The sequence below is a fragment of the Eleutherodactylus coqui genome, chromosome 3, assembly GCF_035609145.1.
Source record: "Eleutherodactylus coqui strain aEleCoq1 chromosome 3, aEleCoq1.hap1, whole genome shotgun sequence".
NCBI lineage: Eukaryota > Metazoa > Chordata > Amphibia > Anura > Eleutherodactylidae > Eleutherodactylus > Eleutherodactylus coqui.
The window spans coordinates 206,098,134-206,125,751 of record NC_089839.1 but is presented as its reverse complement, the minus strand read 5'-3'; the positions used below and the strand labels follow the sequence as shown (position 1 = coordinate 206,125,751).

Here is a 27,618-nt window from a genome sequence, read left to right as displayed (position 1 = left end):
AAGAAAACCAGAAACAATATGAAACTCAGACATAGCAACATTTATTGTTTATAACCTACAAACATAGAGAACGTCGTGTTATGTCAGTTGAGAGGTGTGACAACTCCCACCCCCCCAAAAAATTCCCACAAAATAAAAATTTAAACTCTAAAAACTGACATGTCACTGTATCTCCAAAGCAAGAGCTAAATCGGTCATTTTTATGGTGATTTTTGAATTCAGCAGATGGAAATACAGAATACGCTACTTTTGAGCCCGAAACAAAATCATTGTTGAGCAGTGTAATTGTGTGTAAAAGGGCCTTTAATAAATGTGCCCCATTGTGTTTATTATTGTGACTTAGATAACAATGTCTTTAATAAAACAGTTGTGCCATTCATGTCTTTTACAGATCATCCACAGTAAAGGGAGGAAAAGTAAGTGAACCTTTGAGTTGTATATCCCCATTATGAACAATCCCCTCCACAAAACATTTCCTCTTGCTGCAAATAAGTTATACAATGTTAAGGTAAATTGTGGACCATTCCTCCTGAAAATTGTGTTTCAGTTCATTAGTATTTCTGGGATGCCTTGTGTGCACAACCCTCCCACTTCAGCTCATACTACAGCATCTCCATAGGGATAAGGTCAGGACTCTTACTTGGCCATTCCAAAAGACAAATCATTATCTTTTGTACCACTCTCCAGCTTACTTGTGTGCTTTGGGTCATTGTCTTCTAGCACCTAATGTCTCTTAAGGCCCATTTAGACACAATGATTATCGCTCAAAAGCCATCTTTTGAGCGACAATCGTGTCCAAATGTGCCCATCTTTCACTGTTCAGCCGAACAACGGTTTTCAGTTCTACTTGAAAACAATCGTTCAGCAGAACAGCTGATAAGCAGGACCGCATACTGTGTTCTGCCCGTGGAGAGCCGATTATAGCTGATAACATTGTTACAGCTGTTCTAAGCCCCACTGGCCGATTAGCAGGACCGCATACTGCGGCTGCTGTCCATGGTGCTGAATTCTCCACGGGAAGCCTGTGGCTGAACAGTGGAACTAACTACAGAGCTCAGACCTCCTGCTGAGTTTTGTAACAACTCCCAGAAGCTCATTTGCATGCAAATGAAGCCAATAAAGTACTAATAGCAATTAGTGCCCATTAGTACTTTATTCCAAAATGATCGCTGATCTTTTAATCTTTTGAAAGCTATGTAAATGGACCTTTAGTGTCCTGAACAGCTGCCCTTTAGGGCTCCTTCACACTGGCGATCACAATATCACTGCAAGAAAATCGCGACTTTTTCCCCGCGACTTTGGGGATTAGTGCTTTTTCTTGTAAAAACATTGCTGCCACTTGTGATTTTCTCACACGATTTTTCAGCGCGAAAGTCAGTAGGACTTTCGAATGTTAAAAAACCATTGCATGAAAATTGCAAGTTTTTTTTTTTTTTGCGCAAAACACAAAGGAGGCTCCATAGGAAAACATGAGGAAAAAAAAAAGCGCAGAAAGATAAGGCACGCCCTGACTTTTCTCTCGCAACACCACATGACTGAAAACATCGAAATGTGAAGGAAACCATTGGTTTCATAATTCTACGTTTTCAATCATCCTCACATCATTTAAAAACCATGCGATTTTCTCGCAAGTGTGAAGGCACCCTCACCTTCTCCTGTAAGATGTTCTGATCCACCTTAGAAGTCATTGTTTCTCAGTGATTAGATGATGTTCAGGCCTGAAGAGCAAAGCAGCACCAATCCCTGGTGCTCCCTCCACCCTACACACAGGTGGGTGAGGTTCTGGTGTGCAGTGTTACTTTGTTCCACGTGTCTCATCTATCACTAGAACATTTCCCAGAAAGTGTTGCAAGAAACCTTGAAAAGGTCGCGGTGTTCGCGACGAAACGCGTTGTACAGGATTTTATAGTAAAGATCATAAATTGATCTTTAGTTTCCCTCTGGGTTTTTTCCTACTTGAACACCGAGCCTTTTTTTTTCCTTTCGTTTTGACGCTCAGAAACAGTGTTGAACATCCAGGTGGTCTCAGTAAACCTTCGCTATGCTGCAATACTTGTTTTGTACAGCAATGGCTTCCGTTGTGGTGTCCTTCCACGATCTTTCTTGGTCAGTGGGTCCCTAAGTGGGCTTCACACAGGGTGTAAAACTATACCTCAATTTCACACCAAAATCCATATGTGGTTTTGGCAAAGGCAAATTCCAGAGCAGATGTAACTTTTGATGCAGTTTGACTGTGGTATACTTTCGCCCCTTATGTGAAAGCACCCTAAGGCCACTATCACACATGAATGCGGCAAAGCGCCGCAATTTTCCTTTCACTTTCCCTGCGTCCGACAGTGTATTTTAGCGCACCCCATCATTGTGATGGGTGATGAGGTGTGCTAAACGCACAAATATAGAGCAGACAGGTCTTGAAAATCGCAGCACTGAAAAGCAACATCCAGCGCTGCGATCGAAGGCATGTCTGCGAGGCCCCATTGATTTCAATGGGAGTGTTATACTGCAATTAAGGTGACATTCAAAATGCCATATTAATTGTGGTAAAAAGCATCTGTATGAGCCGCCTAACACTGGCCACAAGAACAGAGGACTCTGCAGTCTGAAGGTCTTTTGCTGTTCCTCTGTGGGCTCATTCTCACCTCCTTCAGGATTGGCTGGTGTGATCTTAAGAGTGATAGAATAGTCCTGAATTTCCTCCAGCTGTAGATAACCATGCTTTGATGTGCACTTTTTTTTCTTTTATAGCCTTTTTCAGCAGCGTGCATCTGTAAGAGGTCTTCAAAAAGGTTGCTTACATTAAGGTGCAGGTCACAAGGACCAATCTTTCCTGCAAAGAACAGATTTGACAGTAACCAGGCTCTGTGTGCCTTTATTTAATATGTAATGCATTGCCCAAAACATTTGCAGAGAGAAATGGTCCAAAATTCTTTCTCACCATTGTGTAAATGTTAGTTGCAGCTACGGCAAATAGTTGGTGGAGGTGATTAGTGCTAAAGGAAGGTAGCTACAGGTTATTACATTCAAGGGTTCACATACTTTTTCTCCCTCTGTGTTATTAGTTACATTGTGTTTGCACCTAAAAACACAATTATAGACAAATCAGACCACATTGCATTAGTAATCACCATAAGAATTTAGCAAATTCTAACTTCACTTTTTTCTTACCCATCCACATGGTTCATGCTTCACCCCTTCAGGCCCTGGCTGAGGCCTCGTTCACACAAGCGGAAGCGATATCGGAAGAGGGGTTCTGTGCGATATCCTGCGTTTTCTTGCAGCGATACCGCATTTGTGTTGCTACAAAGTCACACGACATTGTAAAGCTTTTTTGCTTTAAATATAAGCCCTACCACAAAAATAAGCCTTAGTTGCATAACAAAAAAAATAAATACAAAATCACCCAAAACGCACTATCGAGCTCTGCTGCCCTTCTCCCGAAGCTCTCTGACACTTGTTTGAAGTTCTGCCATAGCTTCCTGGGTCAAGTTTGAAAATCCACACCTCTAGGATGCACTGTCTCCGATTGGTTCTCGAGCATTGCGCCTCAGCTAATCAGAGACAGCACTTCCTGGAGCCGGGGGTTTTCAAACTCCTGGCTGAAAACTCTACCGGAGAACTTCAAAACAAATGCCGGGGAGCTTCGGGAGAAGGGCGTCAGAACTGGACATTCCCTTTTGCTAAAAGTAGTAGTTTTTTTTTTTTAATGCAGCTAGGGCTTATTTTGGGGCTTTTGCAGTAGGACTTCCTACTTTAAAAGTTGCATCGTGCAACACATAGGAAGGCTCCATAGGGTAAAAAGGGCTACAAAACCTTGCAAATCGCAGCAATATTCAGCAACCAGCAATTTTTCTCTGGCTATATAGCAGCCTACAAAACATCACTAATGTGAAGGAAGCCAGGGGAAAGCATGGGCTTCACATGGATGCGATTTGTAGCGTTGTCACATCGCAAGAAAATTGCACAATTTTGTCGCTCGTGACACCGTACAACTTTTATCCAGAGTGTGCCTTATACATATTACAGATGTGAAGTTTTTGGCTAGTACAACTGAGTTTTTTGGTTTTTTTTTAAACCTATTCTCATTGGCCACTAGATGTCAGCACAACCAGCAACATCTCATTTTTCAGCATGCAGTGAAAGTGCTCGCTAGTCACCTAGAGAATTGGTCAGCAGTTATCTGGATAGAACAGCTTAAGCCCCATTTACATGCAATGATTATCGTTGAAAATTTGTTCAGACGATGGCTTTTGAGCGATAATCATTGCATGTAAATGCTTCCATCTTTTCTCTCCGGCTGAACAATTTTTAGGTTCAGCCGGAGAGCGAGAGCAAGGACTGCATGCAGTGTTCTCCACGGGAGCAGATGATTACCTTGTACTCCGCTGACAGCCCAATCCGAGAACAAAGGAGCTTTATTGCAGAGCTCAGACCATCAGCTTTGTTCTGCAAGTAGCTCTGGAGGCTCATGTACATGCAAATGAAGCTGATAAAGTACTAATGGGAATTAGTGTCCAGTAGTACTTTATGCAAAATGATTGCTGAAACTGTCAACCTTTCAAAGATAGTCTGAGTGTAAATGAGCCTTTACTCTACATTCACACACAGCTGATTTGCTATTGTGGATTTTGGTGCAGATCTGTAGCAGATTTAATTAAATTCATATTCAAGGGTAAAAAGGGCAAAATATGCTCTGGATCTGCATCTACATGCGAACAGAGCCAAAGTTGGCGTTTAGCATGTAGGCAGTATATACTGTGGTTCAAGATGTAGGTTTTTTTCTAAAAATTCTAATGTTAGTTTTTGTACATCTACACACTAAAGTTTTTACACCCTTTCCCTTTTTATTTTTACAAAATTACAAAAAGAAAATTCCAGGTTTTACACCATCATTCTGCACTCAGTACTCCATAAAGACAAAGCAATTAAAAAAAAAAATGTAGATTTCTATATATATTTTTTTTTTTAAATGAAGACCAACATTCTGCAATGATGTAAGTCTTCACACCCTGTACTCAGTTGAAGCACCCAGCAATTACAGCCTCCTGTCTTCTTGGGTATGATGCTACAAGGTTTGCACACCTTGACTGGGGAATTTTCTGCCCTCTGTCACGTTGGATTGGGAAGGGGGAGTGGCGCCTGGTTTCCTCTAGACCTAATCCTTAGAATTGAGGGCAAAAAAAAGTTTAATCTTGGAGTTATCGGAGCAGTCTCAGAGATGCTTTTTGGTAACTCCAGGCAGCTTTCATGTGTCTTACTGAGGAGAGACTTCTTTCTGGCCGCTCTACCATAAAGCCCAGATTGGTGAAGGCTGCAGTGATGGATGACCTTCTGGAAGTTTCTCCCATCTGCACACAGGATTTTGTTGCTCAGTCAGAGAGATCATTGGGTTTTCAGTCACCTCTCTTACCAAGGGCCTTCCCCCCCAAAGACTTAGTTTGGTGGGTCGGCAGCTCTAGGAAGAGTCTTGTTTGTTCCAAACTTTTCCCTGTAATTATGGAGGCCGCTGGGCTCTTGGGAACTTTCAGGGCAGCAGAAATTGTTTTTGTCACCTTCTCCAGATCTGTGCCTCCACACAATCCTGTCTGAGCTCTACAGGCAGGTCTTACCTTCTCATGGATTGGTTTTGGCTCCGATATGCATTGTGAGCCCTTCTATAGATAGCTGGCTCTTTTAAAATTGCGTCTAAATCAACTAAAAATTTCAAGTGCCATTTAAAAGGGTGTGACAATGCAAAATGTTCTAGTTTTTCATTTTTTTTTAAATTACAAAGCTTTCTAACATTCTGTTTATCATTATGGAGTACTGAGTGCAGAATGATGGGGAAAAACCTTGAACATGTTATTTTCTTTTATTTGGCCACAACATAACAAAATGTACAAAAGTGAACGGGTCTGAAGACTTTCCGAATGCAGTGTAGATATATAAATTCATTCTATAGTCTATATACAGAAGTAGATATTTGCATCAATAGCGCTACGCTAAAACTTTACTTTTTCTGTGTTTACCTGTGCAAGGAAAGTTTCAGGAGGAGCTCCTGTCTGCTATAATGGAGGGACCATCACACACTCACTTACGGTAACAGCAATACCCCTTTAAGATAGGGTTATGTATGATCCCTGCTGCCTCAATAAGGGGATAAGGACCACAAAAACATGAACACAGGCAACATTCCCTTTTTAATGTTCCTTCTTGTAATCCACCATCTAATAATCCTGAAGGTCCTTAATAAAATGTGGATGTCATATACAAGCAGGAGTGAACCAGCTATAGCCTGCAGGCCACATTTAGACAGTAACCCCCTCCCCCACGGGAGGTCACATGACCGCAGTGTCGGTAAATGACGAGTCCGGGTTCAGTTTCTACATTTTATTATTTAAAACTTTGTGAACAATTTCAGAGAGAAAAAAAAAAACTATTAAAAGACAGTTGAGGGGGGAGCGGCTCTGGCGGTGTGGAATAAGCAATATACATCGCACCCCCAGATCTAAGAAACAAACGGCCATGCATCAGTCATGGAGGCAGCCATTGTAGAGGCCATTTACTAGAAATCAGAGCTGAAGCAGAGGCACTCAGTACCTCTTCAGCAGGGATGTTGGTTTCTGCTAAAATGATGAGCGCTATGGCGCTGAATGTTGGCCCCGCCCACACAACTTATGCATCGGCCGAGGAGGATGGGTTTACTACACACATTTTGGTCCATTTCTGTCACCATCTCTTTATAGTCACCATCCCTCCATAATGGGGGCCACGTGACCTCCGGAAAATAAATTAAGCTCAGGGAGGTTCTCACATCTGATTAACCTCTTCAGTGCTGGAGTGGGGGAGCCACATCAACCGCCAACAATGAAGAGCAGAATCAGATGCCATCGGCCCAGACAGCAGGGATTAATTCTGGAAATATGAGGTTGGGGAGAGCAGGGGATTGTGGGATTTCTGTACAGGAACAAAGACAAAAAAAAAACTTAAAATAAGAGGTGGAGGGCCTGAAGATGGAGGCAGTTACGGGGGCCACTCTTCTATTCTCCTGCTATGTGCTGAGCTACAAGTATAACATTAAGACAGAATATAAAAAAAAAAAAAAACGGAGAAAAAAAACAAAGACGAAAAACACACGGAACAGCTGAAGGCACGAAAGCTACAAGTAAAGATCTGCAGGGGCCCAGATACCAGCCATTACCCCCATGAACGTAAGGACAATGCTGCCGGCCCCACATCTAGAGGCTAGGTTCACTTACTTTTCTCTATAACACCCTCTCTCTTACAGGAATGTGAAAGGTTAAACCGCCGTTGGAGTGCAATGCACGTGGTAAGTAGCGGGGGAGTGGGGACCGGTGATTGGATGTTGTTCTGTACGGCCCCGTCTCGCAAGGAAACGATTATGATACAGAAAGAAGCAGAATATACAAGAGCCACAACCCAGTAAAAGCTGCAGCCCGGGAAGCAGTGCAGGTTTAACTCATCCCTGGACGAGAATGGGTTAAAGCTGCAGGCATTCCGCAATGCTAGGCTTTTTTTTGGCAGTTGTGTGCTGCTCCTTGTAATTAAAGGGTTATTAATTGCTGCAAAACCGTTACATGCACAGACAAAGAAAGCCCTGCAGCCTCAGCGACTGAAGACGCACGCTATGAAAAAATGTCCGAGGCAATCCAGGTATGACAGGCTGTGGGAAATCCAACCCCCCGCGCCATGCTGCGCCCTCTGCCTCTCCGGGACATATCTTGTGCTTTAAACTGCTGCAAAACCCAAATAATAAAAAACCACGTTGGCTTCTCCTGGAGGCAGAGGTGGGCGCAGGACTCCCAGGGGTGAAGACAGAAAAGGTTAATAAATCAACGCAGCCCAGACGGCAAAGCTCAGCCTTGCACAGAGTACTGCTCCCCGCGGCAGACTCCATCCAGCAGAGGAAAGGTTAATTACAAAATGAGACACTCAGGATAAAAACTGTAAAATCCAGAGGGGCAAGACCACTCTGCTCCCCCGTCTCCTGCTGACGACACCACCGACCCTACAAGAAGAGGAAAAAACAATCAGCCAAAACTGCAGGAAGAACTACTACCATTAGCCACTAACCCAAAAGACTCACACAGAAGAATACGCGTCGAGCTCACTACTCTCCCAGCACCCCCTGTTTATTCAGTGTCCGCCCAGAGCTTGTTCTGGTGACCTGTATTCTGGGAAGTGTAGTCTTTACACTGGGCTCTAGAGTCATCTGATGTAGGAAAAACTAACCCCCCCCCCGTACTTATAAAAGCTTGGCTAAGCTGTTAGGTGGGGGTCTGATAACCTTGCTGACAGTTTCCAATAACGGATCAGCACCCGTTAAAGGGGGTGTCCGGTTACCAAACATCACCACTTCAATGGAGGTGAAGGGGTTAAAATAGTGAACTAAAACATACTTACCCCTCTGCAGCTGTTGGGATCCAGTGCTGCAGCCCCCGCTGTGGTCCTGGTGGTTGTTGCAACCGCTGCAGCCAATGAGAGGCTGCAGTTTCGTCGCTCATTGTCCTGGTATTGGCACTCACATCCTGAGTGCCAGGAGTCAAGGAACGTCATTGGTTGCAGTGGTCACCTAAGAACCTGTGATTGCTAATGTCCCAACCACCACTAGGACCACATCGGGGCTGCAGCACTGGATCCCAGCGGCTGCAGAGGGGGAAGTTTCAGTTAATTAACTTTAATTATTGAAACAGGGTTGTGTGGTCACCAGACAACCCCTAAATATTGTTATCCCGTGATAATGCTCAGTAATCACCCGAGAACTCCTGGTATGCTCCACATGTGACAGTAAAGACACTTTTACATAGGCCATGAACATGTGCTCCCCAACAACTGGACTGGGTAAAAGGGCCAACATTTAGCCAATGAATTTGTGAATGCTTGCTAATCGTTTAATTTCAGCAAGCATAATAAATCACTGATCGTCTGTCCATGTGAAGACAGATGCACAGCCAACCTATGGCGGAAAATGATAATAATCATGACCATTTGTCCCCATAATTGTAATTCTCGCATTTACAAACAAAAGCCAATGAATCGCAATCAAAATGCTTGTCGATCAGTAATCAGTATACATTTACATGAAGCCAAGAATGACCCCATGTAAAAGACCTTAGGAGCAGCGAGCAGACCCTCACCTGCAGTTAGAAGAGACCGCAGTCCTTCAGGTTATTTTTGATGATCACATCTGTAACGGCATCAAACACAAACTGAACATTTTTCGTGTCAGTTGCGCAGGTGAAGTGCGTGTAAATCTCCTTGCTGTCACGCCTCTTGTTGAGGTCCTCAAACTTGCTCTGGATGTAGCTGGCGGCTTCATCGTACTGGTTAGCACCTGCGGGGAGGCAATGAGCACAGGTTAATGACTGGCGGCCATCTCTGTCTCCGGTTTTAACTGTGCTCTCCGCTATGCTAATGACCTTAGCCTAAATTCTTCTCTAATGCGGACCGCCCACTCCCGCCTCCAAGATTTTTCCTGAGTCACAGCGGTTCTCTGGAGTGCGCTACCCGAGATAGACAATCAGGTCAACGGCCACAGCTTTACACGTGCCCTAAAAATACATCTTTTTTATGGAGGCATATCATATTCTCTAATCTAAACTCTCCTCCATCTACCCTGCTTCTACACTCTTCTTTGGAAACCTGAGCCCCTTCTTACCACTGCAGCTCTTATGCACTTATTCACAAACACGGCTGGTGGTCCACTCACACAGCTTTGTACATCTGTATAGTACCCTATGCGTATACCTCCTTATAGTCTGTAGGCTCTCACAAGCACAGCCATAACCACGATCTATCATTCACTTCCGTTTAATACTGTATGTCATGGCTCATTTTGTGTAAGTTATTATTCATCAAGTGAATGCTTACATTCACTGACAGGAAGCAAAGATTTTGTAGATAGCAATGAAGACAAGGCTTGGGGCTATTCTAATGGTTTCCGCTAACGTTCCTAAATTCTCAGAAGTTTGGTAAAACTGAGTCACTTTAGTACCAATTTTAGTAGTTAGAAAGAAAATGCCAGAAGATAAATGATGAAATACTGGAGAAAAGAATGAGACATGGGGCAAACGGGCCGATCAGTAACGGCATGCGGGCGAGCGGGCCGATCAGTAACGGCATGCGGGCGAACGGGCCGATCAGTAACGGCATGCGGGCGAACGGGCCGATCAGTAACGGCATGCGGGCCGATCGGTAACGGACAGACTATGATGTTTAATATACTGTACAAGACATATCACCAACGTCTGATCTGTAGTCCTACAATGGAGGGAACAAACATGTCGAGGCTGGCGGTCTGATGGGTGGAGACGCAGGAAATGGCAGTAGAGCTAGGTCACCTGTGTATTCTGGGAAGCAGATGGTAAGCGGACTCAGGGTGATCTTCTCCTCAAAGAGATCCTTCTTATTGAGGAAGAGGATGATGGACGTCTCCGTGAACCACTTATTGTTGCAGATGCTGTCGAAGAGCTTCATGCTTTCATGCATGCGGTTCTGCAAAGAGAAGAGAACAGGCATGTGTTACAGCTCAGACAAGCAGAGGGACTTGTGCATCTGCTGTAGTAGCCGGCGGATGCACAAGTAGGAGTCCTAGCAGGATTCCAAACGGAGCACCAAGCAATGATCCTCTCCAGCCCAGGACACACTAGTAAATGCCAAGATGTCGTCCAGCACAGTGGTGAGTCAGGCGGCCAGCTCTTGGATGAATTGTTACATTCCAATACCGGGGCTGAACCCGATCTACAGAGCTTTAGTCACTCACCATCTCCTCGTCTTCTGCAAGGACGAGGTCATAAGCACTGAGAGCCACGCAGAAGATGATGGCAGTCACCCCCTCGAAGCAGTGAATCCATTTCTTTCGCTCAGACCGCTGACCACCAACATCAAACATCCTGCAGTAAGAGGAAGTGAAGAAACGTCTGTTAATCGGTTTCCTGATGGCGTGCATCATAGGTTGCACAATGTGCACATGAGAACGCGGCACGTAATGCAATTAAGATACAGCAAAACCCCCGGGCCATCACTAAATGAAAAAAAAAAAAGCCATAACACATCTCTAAACTTCTCAGGGCTTGATGTGTCCTGCTTCAGCTGCAGTTTCATATAGTGACCACCAGGTGGCAGTGCTCTGCTGTAGACTGTATGGAAATATTACGTCATGGTCATGGATAAAGACGCAGTGAGTGACGGGTGCCTCCACTCCTAGGGGAAAAATGTACTAACGCCAGCATTTCAGACACTGAGCTTAGCAGAATTTTCCCTTGCACGCTGAATACACGAGAGATGCCTTCTCAGAAATGAACGTAAAATACACAGGAAAATAGAGCATAATGCATATTGTTTTGTGCAAACGAAATGTGCACGCAAAATATGCTTATGTGAACGAACCCATTGTAATTAATGGGTTCTATTCTATTCACTGTGTATTGCATGCGCAAATTCTTTAAGCGTAATATGTTCATGTGAATCCGGCCTTAAATCAACCCTCTCGGCCTCGACAAACAAAGATGGCCGAACCACTTCTCTGACATATGCACACTGTGCAGAGTATGTATTAGTAGTCTAAGACCCTGCATGCTCCCCTGACTGCTCAGCACTGGGTAATCAAAGCAGGTGTAGCATCCTAGACTTATGATGCAAACTAATACAGAGTGTATCAGGTAGTCAGAGAAGCTGCTGTAGCCATCTTTGTTTCTCCAGGGCTGGAGGGTCGCTTTAATGCAATAGTTTACAGATTGTGTTGTGGATTTGATTGGTCTGGAGTGGTAGTGCAGGCTGAGTCTCATTCACTTCAATAGAACTTAGCCTGTAGTACCACTCCTGGCCACTGCACAATACACGACACTGTCTTCTTCCTGCAACACCGCAGTACCAGGGATCAGCTGATCCTAGGCGTCCTAGATGGCCGACCTAACAATAATTACCTATTCTGAGGATAGGTCATCAGAAGTTGGAACCGGGACAACCCTTTAAAGTAAAAGGGTTGTACAGAATTGGAAAAAATAAATAAAAATCCAACTTCCTTTAAAAAACAATGGCCCTCTACACAGTCTATGGGTTGTGTGTGGTATTACAGCGCAGCCCCATTTACTTCGTTTGAGCTGAGCTGCATACCAGAAGCGACCCATAGACATGGGTGGTGCAGTTTTTGGAAAAAAACAGCCATATTTTTCTAATCCTTCCTTCATTACTACTATAAGTGATGTCATCACTGGACTCGCAGCGATTCTCATATACAGGGAGTCTAATCTCTGTGCAGGAGCAGGTACGCTGGGTTCATACAGGGTGTAAATCCTGCAGAAATCTCACAGAATGTCTATGGCGGACCGCACGGAAATTCTGCGAGATTTCCGCAGCTCAAGTCCCGCGTGTTTGGAAAGCGGCTTGTTCTACTGCAGCCATCTCTCCCTATAGGAAGAAGAGAGCCAGCAGGGAAACCGGCGCTAAAATTGACATGCTGCGGCTTTGAATTCCACGCGGCATGTCAGTTTCAGCGCAGCTTCGTCGCAACGTACTGTCCGCAGCACGTGGACGACAGTTTTGCAAATCTCATCTACACTGCTGCTTAATCTCAGGTTTAGGATTGTTGGCAGAATCTACATGCAGAAAGTGCGCCCCGTGTGAACCCATGAGGTAGGAGCGCAGGAACAAGATGGTGGTATGCGGGCACCCATGACATACGCACTTGAAGTGGAGATCTTTGAAGGTGAAATGCGTCTCCACAATTCCCGTGGTCTTCACCCTCGTCCTCAGAACGTCCTGCTGCGTGGGAACATAGTCCGACCGGGCGATTCTCTCCAAATCATTCAGGTAACTGCAGATAAGACAAAATTACTAGACTCCTGTAATCTGGCATCGGACACTCCAGAAAGTCTGATAATCCAGCACAGAAGTACATTGTATCATGCAAGCTGACAACCTCTCCATAACCCAGCGTTGGTCTGGTGTACGTGACTTCATGTTAGCATCTGCCATTATCCCAGCAGTTAACGAGACGCTTTTACGAAGCTGCTAATTAATTACAGAGCATCGTCTACAGCGCCCTACACGAGAGCTCGCCGCACCAGGTCTCAACTTGTTCCAAGTCCCCAATGGGGACAACAGTGCTTCCGAACAATGACTCCCAGGGGCCCCTCTCACTTACCTCCCTGCTAATTATTAGCGATTTGACCTCGTTAACGGTTGTAATACGCCACTTACGCAGCTGCTGCAGACGCCGGAAATTATTATTAAAGAAAAAGATATTGAACACGTTAACCCTAGAGAGACTGAGCTGCAAAAAAGACCCCGGGACCCCTGCTGGGGGGCAAGTGGATACTTCAGTCTCCTCCCTGACAAAACAGACATCGGTGCTACACTGCGCGGTCTGAGCCGCCATGTTGTCATCCTATGGCGCTGCTGTTACGACTCCATAGATCACATCCCAGGACCCTGACTAACATTAGTGAGAGCGCCCTCTGGCTCTAGTAAGTGGCATGTCAGTGAGCTGGTACCGACGACTGGCCTTGTACCCCTCGCTGTGTGAGGTAGGTATATACATGCACTGCCATCATGATATTTTTTATCCATTTTTAGAAGATGATGCACAGATGGAGCCGATCGCAGCTGGAAACCACAAGGGGGGAGGGGAAGGGGGGCACAAACTTTGCATTTCTTTCTTACTGCCTAGTTTTTGTTTTGGAACACTCCATGACCAGAAGACGCGGCAGGATCCCCTTACATGGAACTGTCAGAACCGCCACCTCATGCAAACCCGGCTTTGCATTTTTATCATTTGCCATTAACCACTTGTCTGCTGGAGCAAAAACCGCATTACATCAGCACCGAAAGATGGAAATGTGGGGGGGTAGACCAACTGCAAAAAGTAGCAGATTTAAAGGGCCAGTGCAGCGTTATGCAACTGAAGCTCCATCATTGTAACACGCAAAGTTCTTCAGACTCTAAAATACTGTGTTACAATTCCAACATCACTGCTTGTTGTCATTGAATTGAAACACTTGTAATCTTGGTACAACGCCTATGAGCCTCTGGACTTAAAGTGGTTATCCCTTATCCACAGGATAACGGAGTAACTTGCTGATCTCACACACAGACCCTGCAGATCTCGAGAACGGGGGTCCCATGTCCCACTCTACCCGTCACTGCAGGGGTTGCTCCTTACCCCGCAGGGACATCAGAACGAATGGAGTGTAGACCAAGCATACGCAATTGGCCCTCCATTCATTTCAACGAGGCTAATGCAAATACCCGAGCGCTTGCCGCTTGACAATCTCCAGAGTCCCAATGGAAGTGAATGGAGCTCTAGCAGGCCTGTGCAATCAGCACTTTATTAAGTCTCCTCCTCACTGCATGGGTTGCAGTATCTACGCAGTGAGGATGACAGAGGGCACAGACTGCTGTTCTTGAAATTGGCAGGGTCTTACTGGTGTGACCCCCACTGATAGGGAATAACTCATAACCTTGGTACAACCCCTTTGAAGGGATCACCCAGGTTGTAGAAATTGATGGCCTATCCTCCAGATAAGCCATCAACAGCCATTTAGTGGGGTTTCACCACTAGAGACCCCATTAATCACATGCCTGAAGGGACTGCGACTGGTTCAATCGCATTCGTACTTTGTAATTTGTAGCAGCCGTTCCGAGTCCTCCGGGTTGGTCTCATTCACTGGGGTAACTGCACAGTTAAGCTTTTGACATGTCGTAGCAACAGGACGAGAGTTTTGATCAGTCAGGATCCGGTTGCAGAGACCCCAGCTAATCGCTGAGATGAGGGGACTGCAGCGCTACTGTGCGGTACCCCGTCGCGATCTTCGTTCCTTGTCGGATCCTCTTGCCAGCTGAAAACAGACACGTAGACTTCCACAGACATCTATGGGTCTATCTTCAACTGCCGAGCCAACAGGCAACATAGGCAGCCGAAGGGGCACAGAACTGGGGTGAGCGCTGCAGCCCCTTCATTTCAGCAATCAGCGGAGACCGTGATGTGGTGGCAATGGTCAGACAGGCACATCGAACCGATGGGGATCCCAAGCAGCGACTCCCAACCTACCAGATATTGACGGTCATCGATTTCTACAATATGGATAACCCTTTTACCACTCATACGGGCCCGGCCCTGCTCGCAGAGCTGCTGAGCTTGTTACAATGTATCAACATACGTAAAAAGCCATAAGTCCAAGAGAAGCCCATAGCTTGTTCAGCTGCTGCGTTTCAGTCATGGCGGATTGTAGGATGATGCAGCTTTGTTGGCATCGGACTGGACAAGCGCTCTACAATGGTCACAGTTGCTTCAGGATAAATCAGCTCCAATTTCACATATCCAGTAATAAATCATGAAGAATGTCCGGGAGCCACTACTAGAGGTTCTTCGACTCCTGGAGCGCTCTGGTGTCAAGTTTGCAAAAACGTCTCCACCATTTCCCAATTCTGGGAATGCTTGGTGACAACCAATATGGCTGCCATGATTGTGCCAGTGACAGCGGTCCTTCAGCTTCCGCACATACCGGACCGGTAGATCTCCGGCCGTGTTCAAACGGAGCGTTTTGGTGCAGATCCACAGAAGACTTACCGTATATACCGGCGTATAAGACGACTTTTGAACCCCGAAAAATCTGCTCTGCAGTCGGGGGTCGTCTTATGCGCCGGTAATACAAAAAAAAAAAGTGTAAAAAAAAAAAATTTTATTACTCACCTCCCACGGCGTCCTGTCGCGCTCCGGCAGGATGTCGCTCGCTCCGGCAGGATGTCGCTCGCTCCGGCAGGCTGTCGCTCGCTCCGGCAGGCTGTCGCTCGCTCCGGCAGGCTGTCGCTCGCTCCTCGTCCCCGCCGCAGCATAGCTTTCTGAATGCGGGGCTTGAAATCCCCGCTTCCAGAAAGCTAATACACACGCCGGCAGCCATGACAGCATTGAATGGCTGTGATTGGCTAAAGCACACGTGGCTTCAGCCAATCACACTATTCAATGACATCATTGAATGGCTGTGATTGGCTGAAGGCGCACGTGTTAGCAATCACACCCATTCAATGATGTCATTGAATAGTGTGATTGGCTGAAGCCACGTGTGCTTTAGCCAATCACAGCCATTCAATGATGTCATGGCTGCCGGCGTGTGTATTAGCTTTCTGGAAGCGGGGATTTCAAGCCCCACATTCAGAAAGCTATGCTGCGGCGGGGACGAGGAGCGAGCGACAGCCTGCCGGAGCGAGCGACATCCTGCCGGAGCGCGACAGGACGCCGGGGGAGGTGAGTAATAAAATTTTTTTTTTTTTCTCCACTGAATACCGGCGTATAAGGTGACAGTTGGGGGGTCGTCTTATACGCCCCGTCGCCTTATACGCCGGTATATACGGTAGCTTTATCAATTGACTCAGTTAAGTAAAGGTGCGGATTTTAACAGTTTTTGATGTGGATTGCACCATGGAAAATCAGCACCCATTCCACTACATGTGAACGTACCCCAACACCACCATACATCTCCTGCTGTGTAACTTGAGAAATCTGGGTGACCTGTGGGTAACACATAGCCTCTCGGCTTTCCAGCTTAGGAGAACGAGGAGATCCTTTTGTTCATTGACCAAGGATGCGATTCACTCAAGACATTCATCCTCTTAGGTCACCAGATTTGCACAACTCTCCGCCCTCCTTCAGTAGGAAAGGGTTAATCGTAAATGCCAACACCCAGAAACCTCCAGGGATGATTTGCATTTTGGAACATGTTATATGCAAATAGGTATTCTGATACATCAGGTCCCACCTTCTTCGCCACAGCGAGTAGACACTCCAAATATAGAGATTGACCGAAACAGTGGATAGCGAGGAACGTAGCGTGCGCCCAAGAGCGCGGTTCTCACGTAGAAATGCAGGATCAGCTAGCTGAACAACAGCTCTCAGCAAGTCCGTGCCACAAGGAAAAAGCAATCGCTCCCATCGGGCCTCACAAATGCATCCCATAACTTAGCATCCTGCCAACATGACAGGGACCAAGATGACACTGGACACCGAACTTCTATCAGAAAGAGTGTTGCCCATAGTAACCAGAAACAATCAGAGGCCATGCAAATAAATAAGTTCCTCCTTTAGATCCATTGTGAATGAATCCTGAGAGGAATGACACTTGCCGCAGCCGTCATGGGTGAGGACTGGAACATCGAGGCAAATTCATGCAAAATGAGATCTCATTAAAGTCACCAAGGTCAACAAGACGTTTGTACCGGACAGCCCATATATAAAGCGCCCGCTGCCCCACTGGCGATGGCGTTATAAAGTACTGCACAATTATAGAACTCACATATAGGAGAAGGTGGGTCCAGTGTCCCCCTCTACTCCGCACTGTACCCCCAGCATTGCTTAGACGACTGAATGGGACGGCAGTCGAGAACGCACGGTGCTGTTTCTTTAATCTTCAATGGGGCCGCCAGAGATAACCGAGCTTGTACTCTGTCATTTCTGTCAGGTCCTTTGAAATGAATGGAGCGGCGCCGCGCACGCTCGACTGCCAATTCAATCCATTCAATTGCCTCCTCACGGCAGCAGGTGCAGTGAGGTGGAGAGAGGGATGTTGGAGCTCAGTCCTCGAGATTGGTGGGACGTTTAGTGGCGAGACTTCCCCTTTATCAGATATTTATCACCCATTCTGTGGAATCAAGGGTCCTTTTTACACAGGACCACCTGGCGGGTGCAGATGCCCACAGGCCGTCCTGGCGCTGATTGCTCCTGTGCCTTTAAACAGGAAAGATCATTGCTCAGTGAGTAGAGGTGGCGCAGGTCCGTGGATCGTCCCGGCCCGCCGGACTCTATTCACAATAAACAGGCAGTCATTAATAGATGAACGACTGCCTGTTTACACGGGCCGATCATCGTTCAGTTTTTACGTCTGCAGAAACTGAACAAACAATACGCAAACAAATTGTACGTTGTTCAGTCAGTGCTCGCGGGAATCTGAATGATTTATCTGCCTTTGTAAAAGGGCCTCAAGTCAATTTTGGGATAGTCCCCCTTTTAATAGAATGTAAATAATGAAAGGTTCTGCAACCTTGTAACAGGTTTTGTGTCTCAATTCCTCAGCTTTTTCAATATCTGTCTGCTGTTCGTGAATTGGATGCAAACCAGAATGTGCCCAGGGCATTTTGAAGCTGTTCTTGGGGAAAGGGAGAAGGAAGGGAAGGGGGTTGAGGAAAAGGGGAATCCTCAAATTTTGCCTTGCGTCACCGGACACACATTTATCACGTGTACAGAACTCACTAGGCAGCAGAGTCGTTGAGCTGGTACTCCCGGGAGCGATTGAAGCAGGCCTGCACACCCTGGTCTGCCCACAGTCTGCGGATCACTCCGGCCAGGTCATCGGGTAGTATGCCCTGCTCCTCCGCTGTGCACGACAACGCAAAGAGCTGCCGAGCATCATCCTGTGAACAGAAGGGAACAAGAGTCAGCAAGCGAAGGGGTTCCATATAGTCTTATATCGTGGACTAACGGGATCAGTATGTAGTCAGGTACAGAACAGGATGTTCTCATATATTGCACCTAACACTAGCACCAGGCTCTGGAGATAGCGGCATAGCCAGGACTTGCCATCCGCTGGCTAATACAGCCATGTTTACCCTCAGCCTTCTCATATGTCTGCCCCATTACCTGTACCCATAGGAATATGATGTAACCACAGACTCCAGTTGAGACCCCTAAGGCCGATCGTGTGACAGCTCACATCTCATCCAACAAATGTTTGGGATACTTGGCCTGCACTCATGCTCCCCATGTCCCTGCTCGCTTGTATTGAAGTGCGAATAGGACATGGCTGACTTCTGGGCGTTTTTGGACATCGCACTATGCGGCTCTAAACTTGGTGTTGACTGCAAGTTTAGCAAGATTTTATAACAAGCGTCTCATCCAACAGTGAATGGGGAAGTGGTGGCACAACAGTCACATGACTGCATTCACCAATTCTGGGCCGTGCTGGTGTAATCGGGGCCATTATCAGCGTTGCGTGCAGCGGAGTGTTACAGGTCTCACGTCTATCTTCTTCCTGTCACGTCTCTTCACGGCTGTGAGTGGTTTGCATATCATGGAGATAATTAGCTAGTGGAGGCGCAGTCACCGGGAACGGGGTAATCTAATTAGGCGCGGGGCCTGGGTGCCCTGGTTAAGCCGTGTCCTCATTAATCTCCTCTCTGCGGGCCCTCTGTGTTTACTGCTGTCATGAGAACTGTTCTTTTCCAATGTGATCTTTAACGCTTTCCCAGTCCAGTACCTGGAGCCTCATTAACGCACGGACTCCCATCATGTAACTCACTGCAGTTATTCTACAATCATGGTTAAGGTCCTTTTACACAAGCCAATTATCGCCAAACAATCAATGCTATCTATAAGGACCAATGATCAGCTGACATACGAGCAAACGCTCATCCACAAGTGGACGGTTCAGTTTCAGCAAACCTAGAAATGCTCACTGGTGCATTCTCCTAGTGTGAACAGGCGGCTGGCCTGCGGCTGTGTCCTCATAAGCTGATCAGTACTCTTTAGACTGGACCAAGAATTGTAAGAGGACCCTTTACTTGAGCTCCTCGACTAATACAAGAACTGGAATCCCCAGGGTGTAGAGCTTGGTGCTGAGGTTTAAAGCAAACCACAGACTATTGAGAATAAGCTGTTATGTGTACATCCAGCATCGCACAGTACAGAATACTAACCGCTCGCGCCGCTTCACCGAAGTCTATCTTGAGGTTCCCCATTGCCTTTATTATGGCCATTATGGACTGGATGGTGTTACTGTAAACCACAGCTCGGTACTGCCGGCATTCCTCCTCCGAGTAACCGTCCTCATGGATAATCCTAGAAGATCAGAGGTGTAAGTATCCGGAATATGTAACATCACATGCGCAAGGACGTATTATCTACAAATAGGCGCCCCACTATTGATCATCTAGAACTAGGCACCCTGTTCTAGATGATCAATGGCACCAATTTCCAGGAAGCAGCTCAAACATAATGGCCCTGCCCATCGGTCAGCACTTATGTGACTATGTCCCAAATTTTCCTGTCACCATTAACATTTAGGCTCTGTTCACATTATCGTCATGACTCACACAACAGATCGCAGAGCACGAGACAACCTCTTCTGACTTTAATGTGATATCTGAGGTTTCGGTATATTTTACAGCTCCGCATGCTGCACTATTTTTGGTGTAAAGAATACTGCAAAGGCCAACAAACCCCTTAAAGCGGGATACCAGCTGATAACAGTCATTGGTGATTTCTAGCTTGCTAGAAATCACCAATGATCGAATAGTTCACGAACTTTTGAGCAAATTTTGAGCAATAATCATTGTGTCTAAATGGGCCTTTACTAAATAAAACCTGACCCCCATGCTGCCCACTGAAGAGATTCTGTTGGTGCATTTAGCTGCAACCTGCAGAAATGTACCCCAAGATAAGCAGCAGAAGTGAAGCCTTGCCCACCATTTATCTCCTTCACGTCCGTGAACGTAATCGTGGTAGACAAGGAATGGGCGCACACATTATGTGCCTTTTGGCTGCACGAGCACATCACGTTCAGATGGGGATTGGGCTGAGGAACCCAACAAAATCATCAGGAAGCAGTAAAACGTCTACGGAACAGGAGAGCCCAAAAGGAGCACTTACTTCATCTGCTTGACAATTGTGCTTTTTCCAGATTCTCCCGCACCTGAAAGAAACAACAAGGGGTCACAAATAGAAGTGGCTTCACATGACGAGTCTGCAGGACCCTACTATAATACAGTCTACTCCACCAGCTCTGTACAGACATATGGGTGGCCAAGGGAGGAGAGGCCATAGTGTTACATTTAAGTGGTTGTTGTGTCCGTCCTCAATGGAGACACTCTAAAGAGCATTCATAGGAGACTTTCAAACCAGAATTCTGGCGTTAAAAACATGGCTATTTTTGAGCAAGTCTGATAAACAATGACTCCTTCTCCGCTTTTTACGCGGTCCTATTTTGGTTAAAAAAAAAAAATGGGGGGGGGGGGGGGGGGGGAGGAGTTGGCTGCCTGTCAAGTTCACTCTAATTTACACCAAATACTGGCATAAATTATAGCGCAGATCTATAGCAGCTTTTACACACCATCGATTTTAGTAAGTGGCGCACAGACAGCCTAAAATGCACCAAGTGTAATAAGAGGCTTGTGCCGTTTATTACATCACATCACTTATCCACCCTACACAAAGATGATCGTCTGAAGACCCCCTAATTTGAGGAACTTTATAATCAGGAGTGCATTACCTTCTGACATACAAAAAGGAACTTATCCCTGTAATGTAAGGAGCTGTAAGACCTGCTTACATGTACTGACTGCGGACAGGATACGGATCCCCAACACACAGCAGGACTATAAGATCCCGGGACATTCACATGTTCCTCATCCAATGTTGTGTACCTGATCCGGTGCAGTGAATGTCCTGTTGGGGGTCTTTATGTTGGGAAACAGGACAAAAAAACTTAGAGCGAGGATGAGATCTCATCACCACACGATTGAACACAGAAAGAGAATTCCCTGTGGCCGAGCACTTCTGTAGTTACATACACAACATAAACACATGAAAGTTCTTATACTTAAAGTCAATTTCAAATAAAGCCATAGAAGAATTTGGGAATACAAATTTAACACTTTCAACAGAGGGTTACATTCTTCACGAGGATTCATGCGTGACTGGGAAGTATAAGAAATCTATAGCCCAGATAACACTGCTGACCCCCTAACACAAATTCAGGGACCATAAAACATTCACATCTTTATCACTGGACTATTTAAATATTTATTTCTCTACTCATCCTGTTGTGGTATTCTTTTAAGTGCAGATTAATCACAACCGTGTCTGTGCAATAAATAAAAAAATATATACATACACACATACACGCCTCTTCAGATCTATTTCATTATGTTTAAGTAAGAACTCCAAGAGGTTTGAAAGCTCGCAACAACATCATGTATTTTTGTTAGCCATTTAAAAGGTATCCATCTACAAGATTACTTGGTTTCTCTTGTCGGGAACAATCACGTCATCCAAGACTGACGTGTAACTTAGTATGTAAGGCTGAATGAAGACAATGTCCATCTAGTTCAGTTTATTTCAACCCCGCCTTGTTGATCCAGAGGAAGGCAAAAACCCTAAGAGGCAGAAGCCAATTAGCCCATTTTGGGGGAAAATTTCTTCCCGACTCTATAATGGCAGTGAAAATTATCCCTGGATCAACCTTTTGATAGTTTCTACCCAAACATAAGACCCGGATCAACAACCCTGCTGGTCACCTAATGTCTATATCCTGTAATGTCATAGCGCTCTAGAAAGGCATCAAGTCCCCTCTTAAACTCCTCTATGGATTTTGCCATCACCACATCCTCAGGCAGAGAGTTCCACAGTCTCACTGCTCTTACAGTAAAGAACTCCCTTCTGTGTTGGTGATGAAACCTACTTTCCTCTAGACGTAGCGGATGTCCTCTTGTTACCGTGGTAGTCCTGGGTATAAACAGATCATGGGAGAGATCCTTGTATTGTCCCCTCATGTATTTATACATAGTTATTTGATCGCCCCTTAGCCGTCTTTTTTCTAGTGTAAAACATTTTTCTTCGATAAGTGCGCCCATTTGTTATTTTTTCAGATTCTCCTAACTTTCACATGATGCTGACCATTGTGCTTTCAGCCATGTTGTTTATGTAAGAGGTTGTACAAGTAATAGGAGGAAAAAAAAAACAGGCAGAGCAGAAGAGGTTTACAAAACCTCAAACTAAGGCCTCTGACACTTGCTGTGTGCCCGGGTTGTGCCCAAGAGGCTCGGGTGTAACATGCATCGGATACCACACAGACACCTATGTGCCATCTCATACGAATATGTGCGGGCAGTCCGTATATGTACCAATACTCGTCCATGATACAGACAAGAACATGCCAAGCGTTGAGTTTGTTTCACGCTGACCATCGGTGATGTAAATAACGTGTATAGCCCTAAGACTATAATGGGTGCGTGCGCCGACTCACAAGATGTAGTTACCACTCCATGGACTGCAGCGGTAATGTTCCTGTGTGTATATGTAAAGTCACTGGGGCAGTCTATTTAGACGAAGGCCGGCCAAGGATGGGAGCGGTAGCGCTGGACTAGCGGTGGAATCTGAGCAACAAACATGCCTTTAATTTGTTGCTTTTAACCTTTTCTGCCCCATTATATAACTTAGAAACTCCCCTCTAAATGCCGCTTAATTCTCTATTACTAAGGCTTTAATCCGTAGTTCACTCAGGCCCAGAGCCGCAGACCGGGCATGTTGTGGGTACAGTGGGCAGCCAAGTGTGAAGATATCAAAGCAACAGACAGATATGTGATGAGACAAAGAGCGAAGGTCTTCTCCAGGGAAGCCAAGATGGGTGAAGGATTAATTAAACTCAGCTGACCGTCAGGAAGATCTGGTGGAATGTAAGCGCAGCCGCGGACTGACCAAGGCGTGTGGGAGACGGACCACTTGTCCTGAATGTGGAGAGGAGGGGGGGGGGGGGGGGGGGGAACTAATCAGCAGGCAGTTAAGGAGTTACACCCGACTGATATTATACATGTAAAGCCCCAGTGATCAATGCAGGATCGGCACAGATCCTCCGGCGGTGGCGGCCCCAGTGATTTCCATATCTCGTCCCACACGCACAGTGACAGCTGGCCCGGCCTGATACCAACATGTGTCCTGGGCGGCCGACAATAAGAGCTTTGTTTCTTCTTGTACGCTGCTGCATTGGCGACGGTGCCAACTGTCTCCTCACATGGCACCAGTGCAGACCTGGCCATGTGACGTGGCATCGGGTATCATGGGCGCATTAACCCTGTGAGCGCTATGATTAGCCTCCGTTAGCAGATCAGAGGTGTTAATCTGATCATCTCCAAGCTTCTAATCCTCAGGATATTATCTCACCCGACACCAATAAGTGGCTTCTGTCCAACAGCCACAGGCGCCACTAATCAGACTAGTGCCAGCTTTATGACAGCATTTCCACGCCATCGCCTCCTTACTGTGGCTGACGCAACTTCTGTATGCAAAGAGTAAAGACCGCTTCTCCGCGAGACAATATTCATTAAAAGGGACATCTTCAATTCTTAAGGGAGAAAACCGTGACCGCGCCGTAAGCTCAAGCTGTTCTGCGATGCATCGTTACGGGTATTTATACCAAGCGGTCGCAGTGCCGTCATACTGCGGATGGAACAAACCCCGAGCCACAATGGGGGCATTTGTTTATGTAGGCAGTGAGCACGAAGCTGCCGCTCGGACACACGGAGGGATCTAGAGGGGGTACTGCAGAAAAATGAACGCCCCTAATATGCAGGTAATGTTACAGTCCCCATCAGGATGGTAGGAAGCTCCGGGATGCGGACGCGGCTGCGCAGAGGACTTCCTGACAGGAAACCACAGAGTAACAGAACAGGTTGGGTACCTGCACATCTGCAGCGGCACCGTGTGAGGGGACCGTTGGCACCGCCGCCAGCGCTGCAGAGACAAGACACCCGTGGACACAAATCGTTGACCCGCCCACTAACGAAGATGTAAGCACCTACAGTGCTAACGAGCAATCTGTTCATTTTAATGGTTTCTGGCGATTCCTACTTCCCGTTTCATATTTTCAAGATTTCCCCTTGCAGCGAATGGAAACATTCTTGCCTACATCATGAGGCTGAAAACCCTGACCGCTCACACAGCTGCATCTTGTTACTATGTATCAGCGCAGATAAGAGCTATCAATCTGCAGTCCAGGACAGCACGGAAATTTAGGGTCCATTCACTACATTTCCAGTCCCTCTGCTGTCCATAGATTTCATGCAACACACAGACACATAATGGCCTATGAAGCTATTCACATGTGCAAGTTCTTACACAAACCCAATGTCCATGCATTAAAAAAAAAATCCCAGCATGCCCTCTCCTAGGTCCTTATCGCAAATGGGAACAGGATGTGCAATGTCTACCATCTTCAGAGATCAGACAGCATCCTGGGTTCAAATCCCAACAAGGACATCCGCGTGGGCTTCCTCCGGGTGCTCTGGTCTTCTCCCACACTCCAAAACATATAGGATGTATTATGTAAAGCCCATTGGGGACAGAACCCGATATCAAGTGATGCAAGTGCTGCGTAATATGCCTGCGCTATACAACTAACGGCGATTCATCGAATGCGGTCTTATGCTGGCTGCTGTGTTTCCCTCCTAGAAGATGGTTTATACCGATCCTTCATAACAAACTTAGCTGTGTGAGCAGAACAGTAGGGGGCAGTATGATGGTTCGGTGGGTCTGGGTTCAAATTCAACCAAGGACAACATCTGTATGGAGTTTATGTTCTCCCCATATTTGTGCCGATTTCTTCTATAGTTCAAAATCATACTAACAGGTTAATGTGTAATAACTTGTGAGCTCCGCGGGGGGCGATGTGAGGGGAGAGCGCTGCGGAATATGTTGGCACCATAAGCAATAAATGTGAGAAGAAAAAGAAAAGAAAAGTTATTCCCGTCCCACCAAATCTTTACAGCACCCTTTTAAAGTAAATCCAGTGTGACAAGAAACAAAACAGGAAGTTAGCGCGCCCCCGCTATAGTCTGTAAATGTGCGTCTGTGGTTCTATGCAGAAGGAAGGTGAGTGGAGGGGCGAGAGGGTCACAAGACACCGATCTCAGGGGAAACCAACCTCCGCCAAATCCCCCCCTTCCCCTGTAGTCAGGTGGCTGTGTCCGCTGGTGACGCCTCCTGCAGCTCTACGCAGTCCTACAACGCTATAGCCGCACTCCAGTAATTATCGCCATTTACTGCTCACAACCTAATTAACACTAATTGACTTATAGAAACAGCCATGTAGGAGACAATTATCACTCATCAGGCCTTACACTAACCTCATCCCAGACACTGCAGGACATGTGACAGACCAGAGCATGACAAGAGCGCTCCCCCCCCCCCCACCCTATACCCGCACATCGAGAGCCCCCCCATCCTATACCCGCACGACGAGCGCCCCCCCCATCCTATACCCGCACGACGAGCGCCCCCCCCATCCTATACCCGCACGACGAGCGCCCCCCCCATCCTATACCCGCACGACGAGCGCCCCCCCCATCCTATACCCGCACGACGAGCGCCCCCCCATCCTATACCCGCACGACGAGCGCCCCCCCATCCTATACCCGCACGACGAGCGCCCCCCCATCCTATACCCGCACGACGAGCGCCCCCCCATCCTATACCCGCACGACAAGAGCGCCCCCCCATCCTATACCCGCACGACAAGAGCGCCCCCCCATCCTATACCCGCACGACAAGAGCGCCCCCCCATCCTATACCCGCACGACAAGAGCGCCCCCCCATCCTATACCCGCACGACAAGAGCGCCCCCCCAATCCTTTACCCGCACGACAAGAGCGCTCCCCCACATCCTATACCCACACGACAGCGCGCTCCTCTGTCGTATACTGTGAGTAGGATACAGACTTCTTTAGAATGAGTGGCACCGGCCTATATACTACCACCATATACGAGGCCTCAGCAGCACTGCCTTATATACTGCCGCCATATAGGATGCATGAGAGGTACTGGCCTATATGCTGAGCCAACGTATGAGGAGAAAACAGTACTGCTCAATATACGGCCACCATGTATAAGTCCTGAGTACTACCCCCTGCCATGTACAAAGACAGACTGGCACTGCCCCATATATGAGAACAGACCAGCAACAAATATAGCAGGGAAGAGTCAATTACGGGGCGTTACATTCAGATACTTCTCTTCTGAACATCTTACATGGACAGTGGGGGAAAAAAAAAAGGACGAAACAAGTTCCTCCAAGAAAGATGTCAGATGTGAACTTCCTTCACCACAGCGAGAAGGGGGGGCGGGTAGATTACTAAATATTAAGGGGGTGAATGAAAGCAGCTGCCTGCACCAATGTGACATATAATGTGGAAGTTAGTGAAGGCAGCGCCGCCACAAGCCCTCCGCTGCAGGACGCTCTCAGGGTTAAGGCTGCAGTTGACAAGCAAGTAGAAGGCGAGGACAGGAAGCGGAGGTTCTTCCTGAGCCGCACCCAGCGCAGAGCATCAGCCCGCCGCAAGTTTATATTATGGAGCCCACAGAGGCCCCCGAAACATCACAGGACACACAGGAGGTGGGGGACACCAGCCGCAGGGCCCCTCAGTGACAGACACTCTTAAACCCCCCAACAGTCATGTTAAAACATGAAAACGTCACTTTTATGGTAGATTTTGAATTGCTCATGTAAATATATTTGACGCAGAACTCTGTCGCCGTTAGTGCATATTTAACCCCTTAGTGACATAACTCATTTTAGCCTTAAAAACAGTAAATATGCTCTGAGATTAATGGGAGGAGGGTGATAAACACAAATTCCCACTTCTCTGGGACAGAGAGAGTCAGAAGAATCACAGATCTTCTCTGCTGCAGGCTTGTCCCCTCCCCCTCCCTACACTGACAAAGCAACAGCTGTAAATTCAGCATTCCCAACCCCACTTCAAACGGCTGGATCTCCAGTACTATAAGGTCTACCGACACGTGGAGCTACAGCCAATTAAAGTAGAGCTCTGTTCATCGAGAACTGTAATGTCCTTTTCCTAAAGAAC

The 27,618-nt window shown here is 46.7% G+C and overlaps 1 protein-coding gene across 1 annotated transcript in view; it reads right to left on the bottom strand.

Moving 5' to 3' along the window:
- Window positions 1-6,351: 6,351 nt before the first annotated feature.
- The window catches only part of GNAI2 (G protein subunit alpha i2), a 37,816-nt gene continuing 16,549 nt past the window's right edge, over window positions 6,352-27,618 (bottom strand). Inside the window, exons 2-9 of the mRNA XM_066596875.1 lie at window positions 20,633-20,675; window positions 19,681-19,822; window positions 18,239-18,399; window positions 12,683-12,811; window positions 10,760-10,889; window positions 10,338-10,491; window positions 9,135-9,331; window positions 6,352-8,005 (exon numbers count right to left, since the gene is read on the bottom strand). Coding sequence (XP_066452972.1) covers window positions 9,141-9,331; window positions 10,338-10,491; window positions 10,760-10,889; window positions 12,683-12,811; window positions 18,239-18,399; window positions 19,681-19,822; window positions 20,633-20,675 — 950 coding nt within the window. The 3' untranslated portion in view covers window positions 6,352-8,005; window positions 9,135-9,140. The remainder of the gene's footprint in view (window positions 8,006-9,134; window positions 9,332-10,337; window positions 10,492-10,759; window positions 10,890-12,682; window positions 12,812-18,238; window positions 18,400-19,680; window positions 19,823-20,632; window positions 20,676-27,618) is intronic.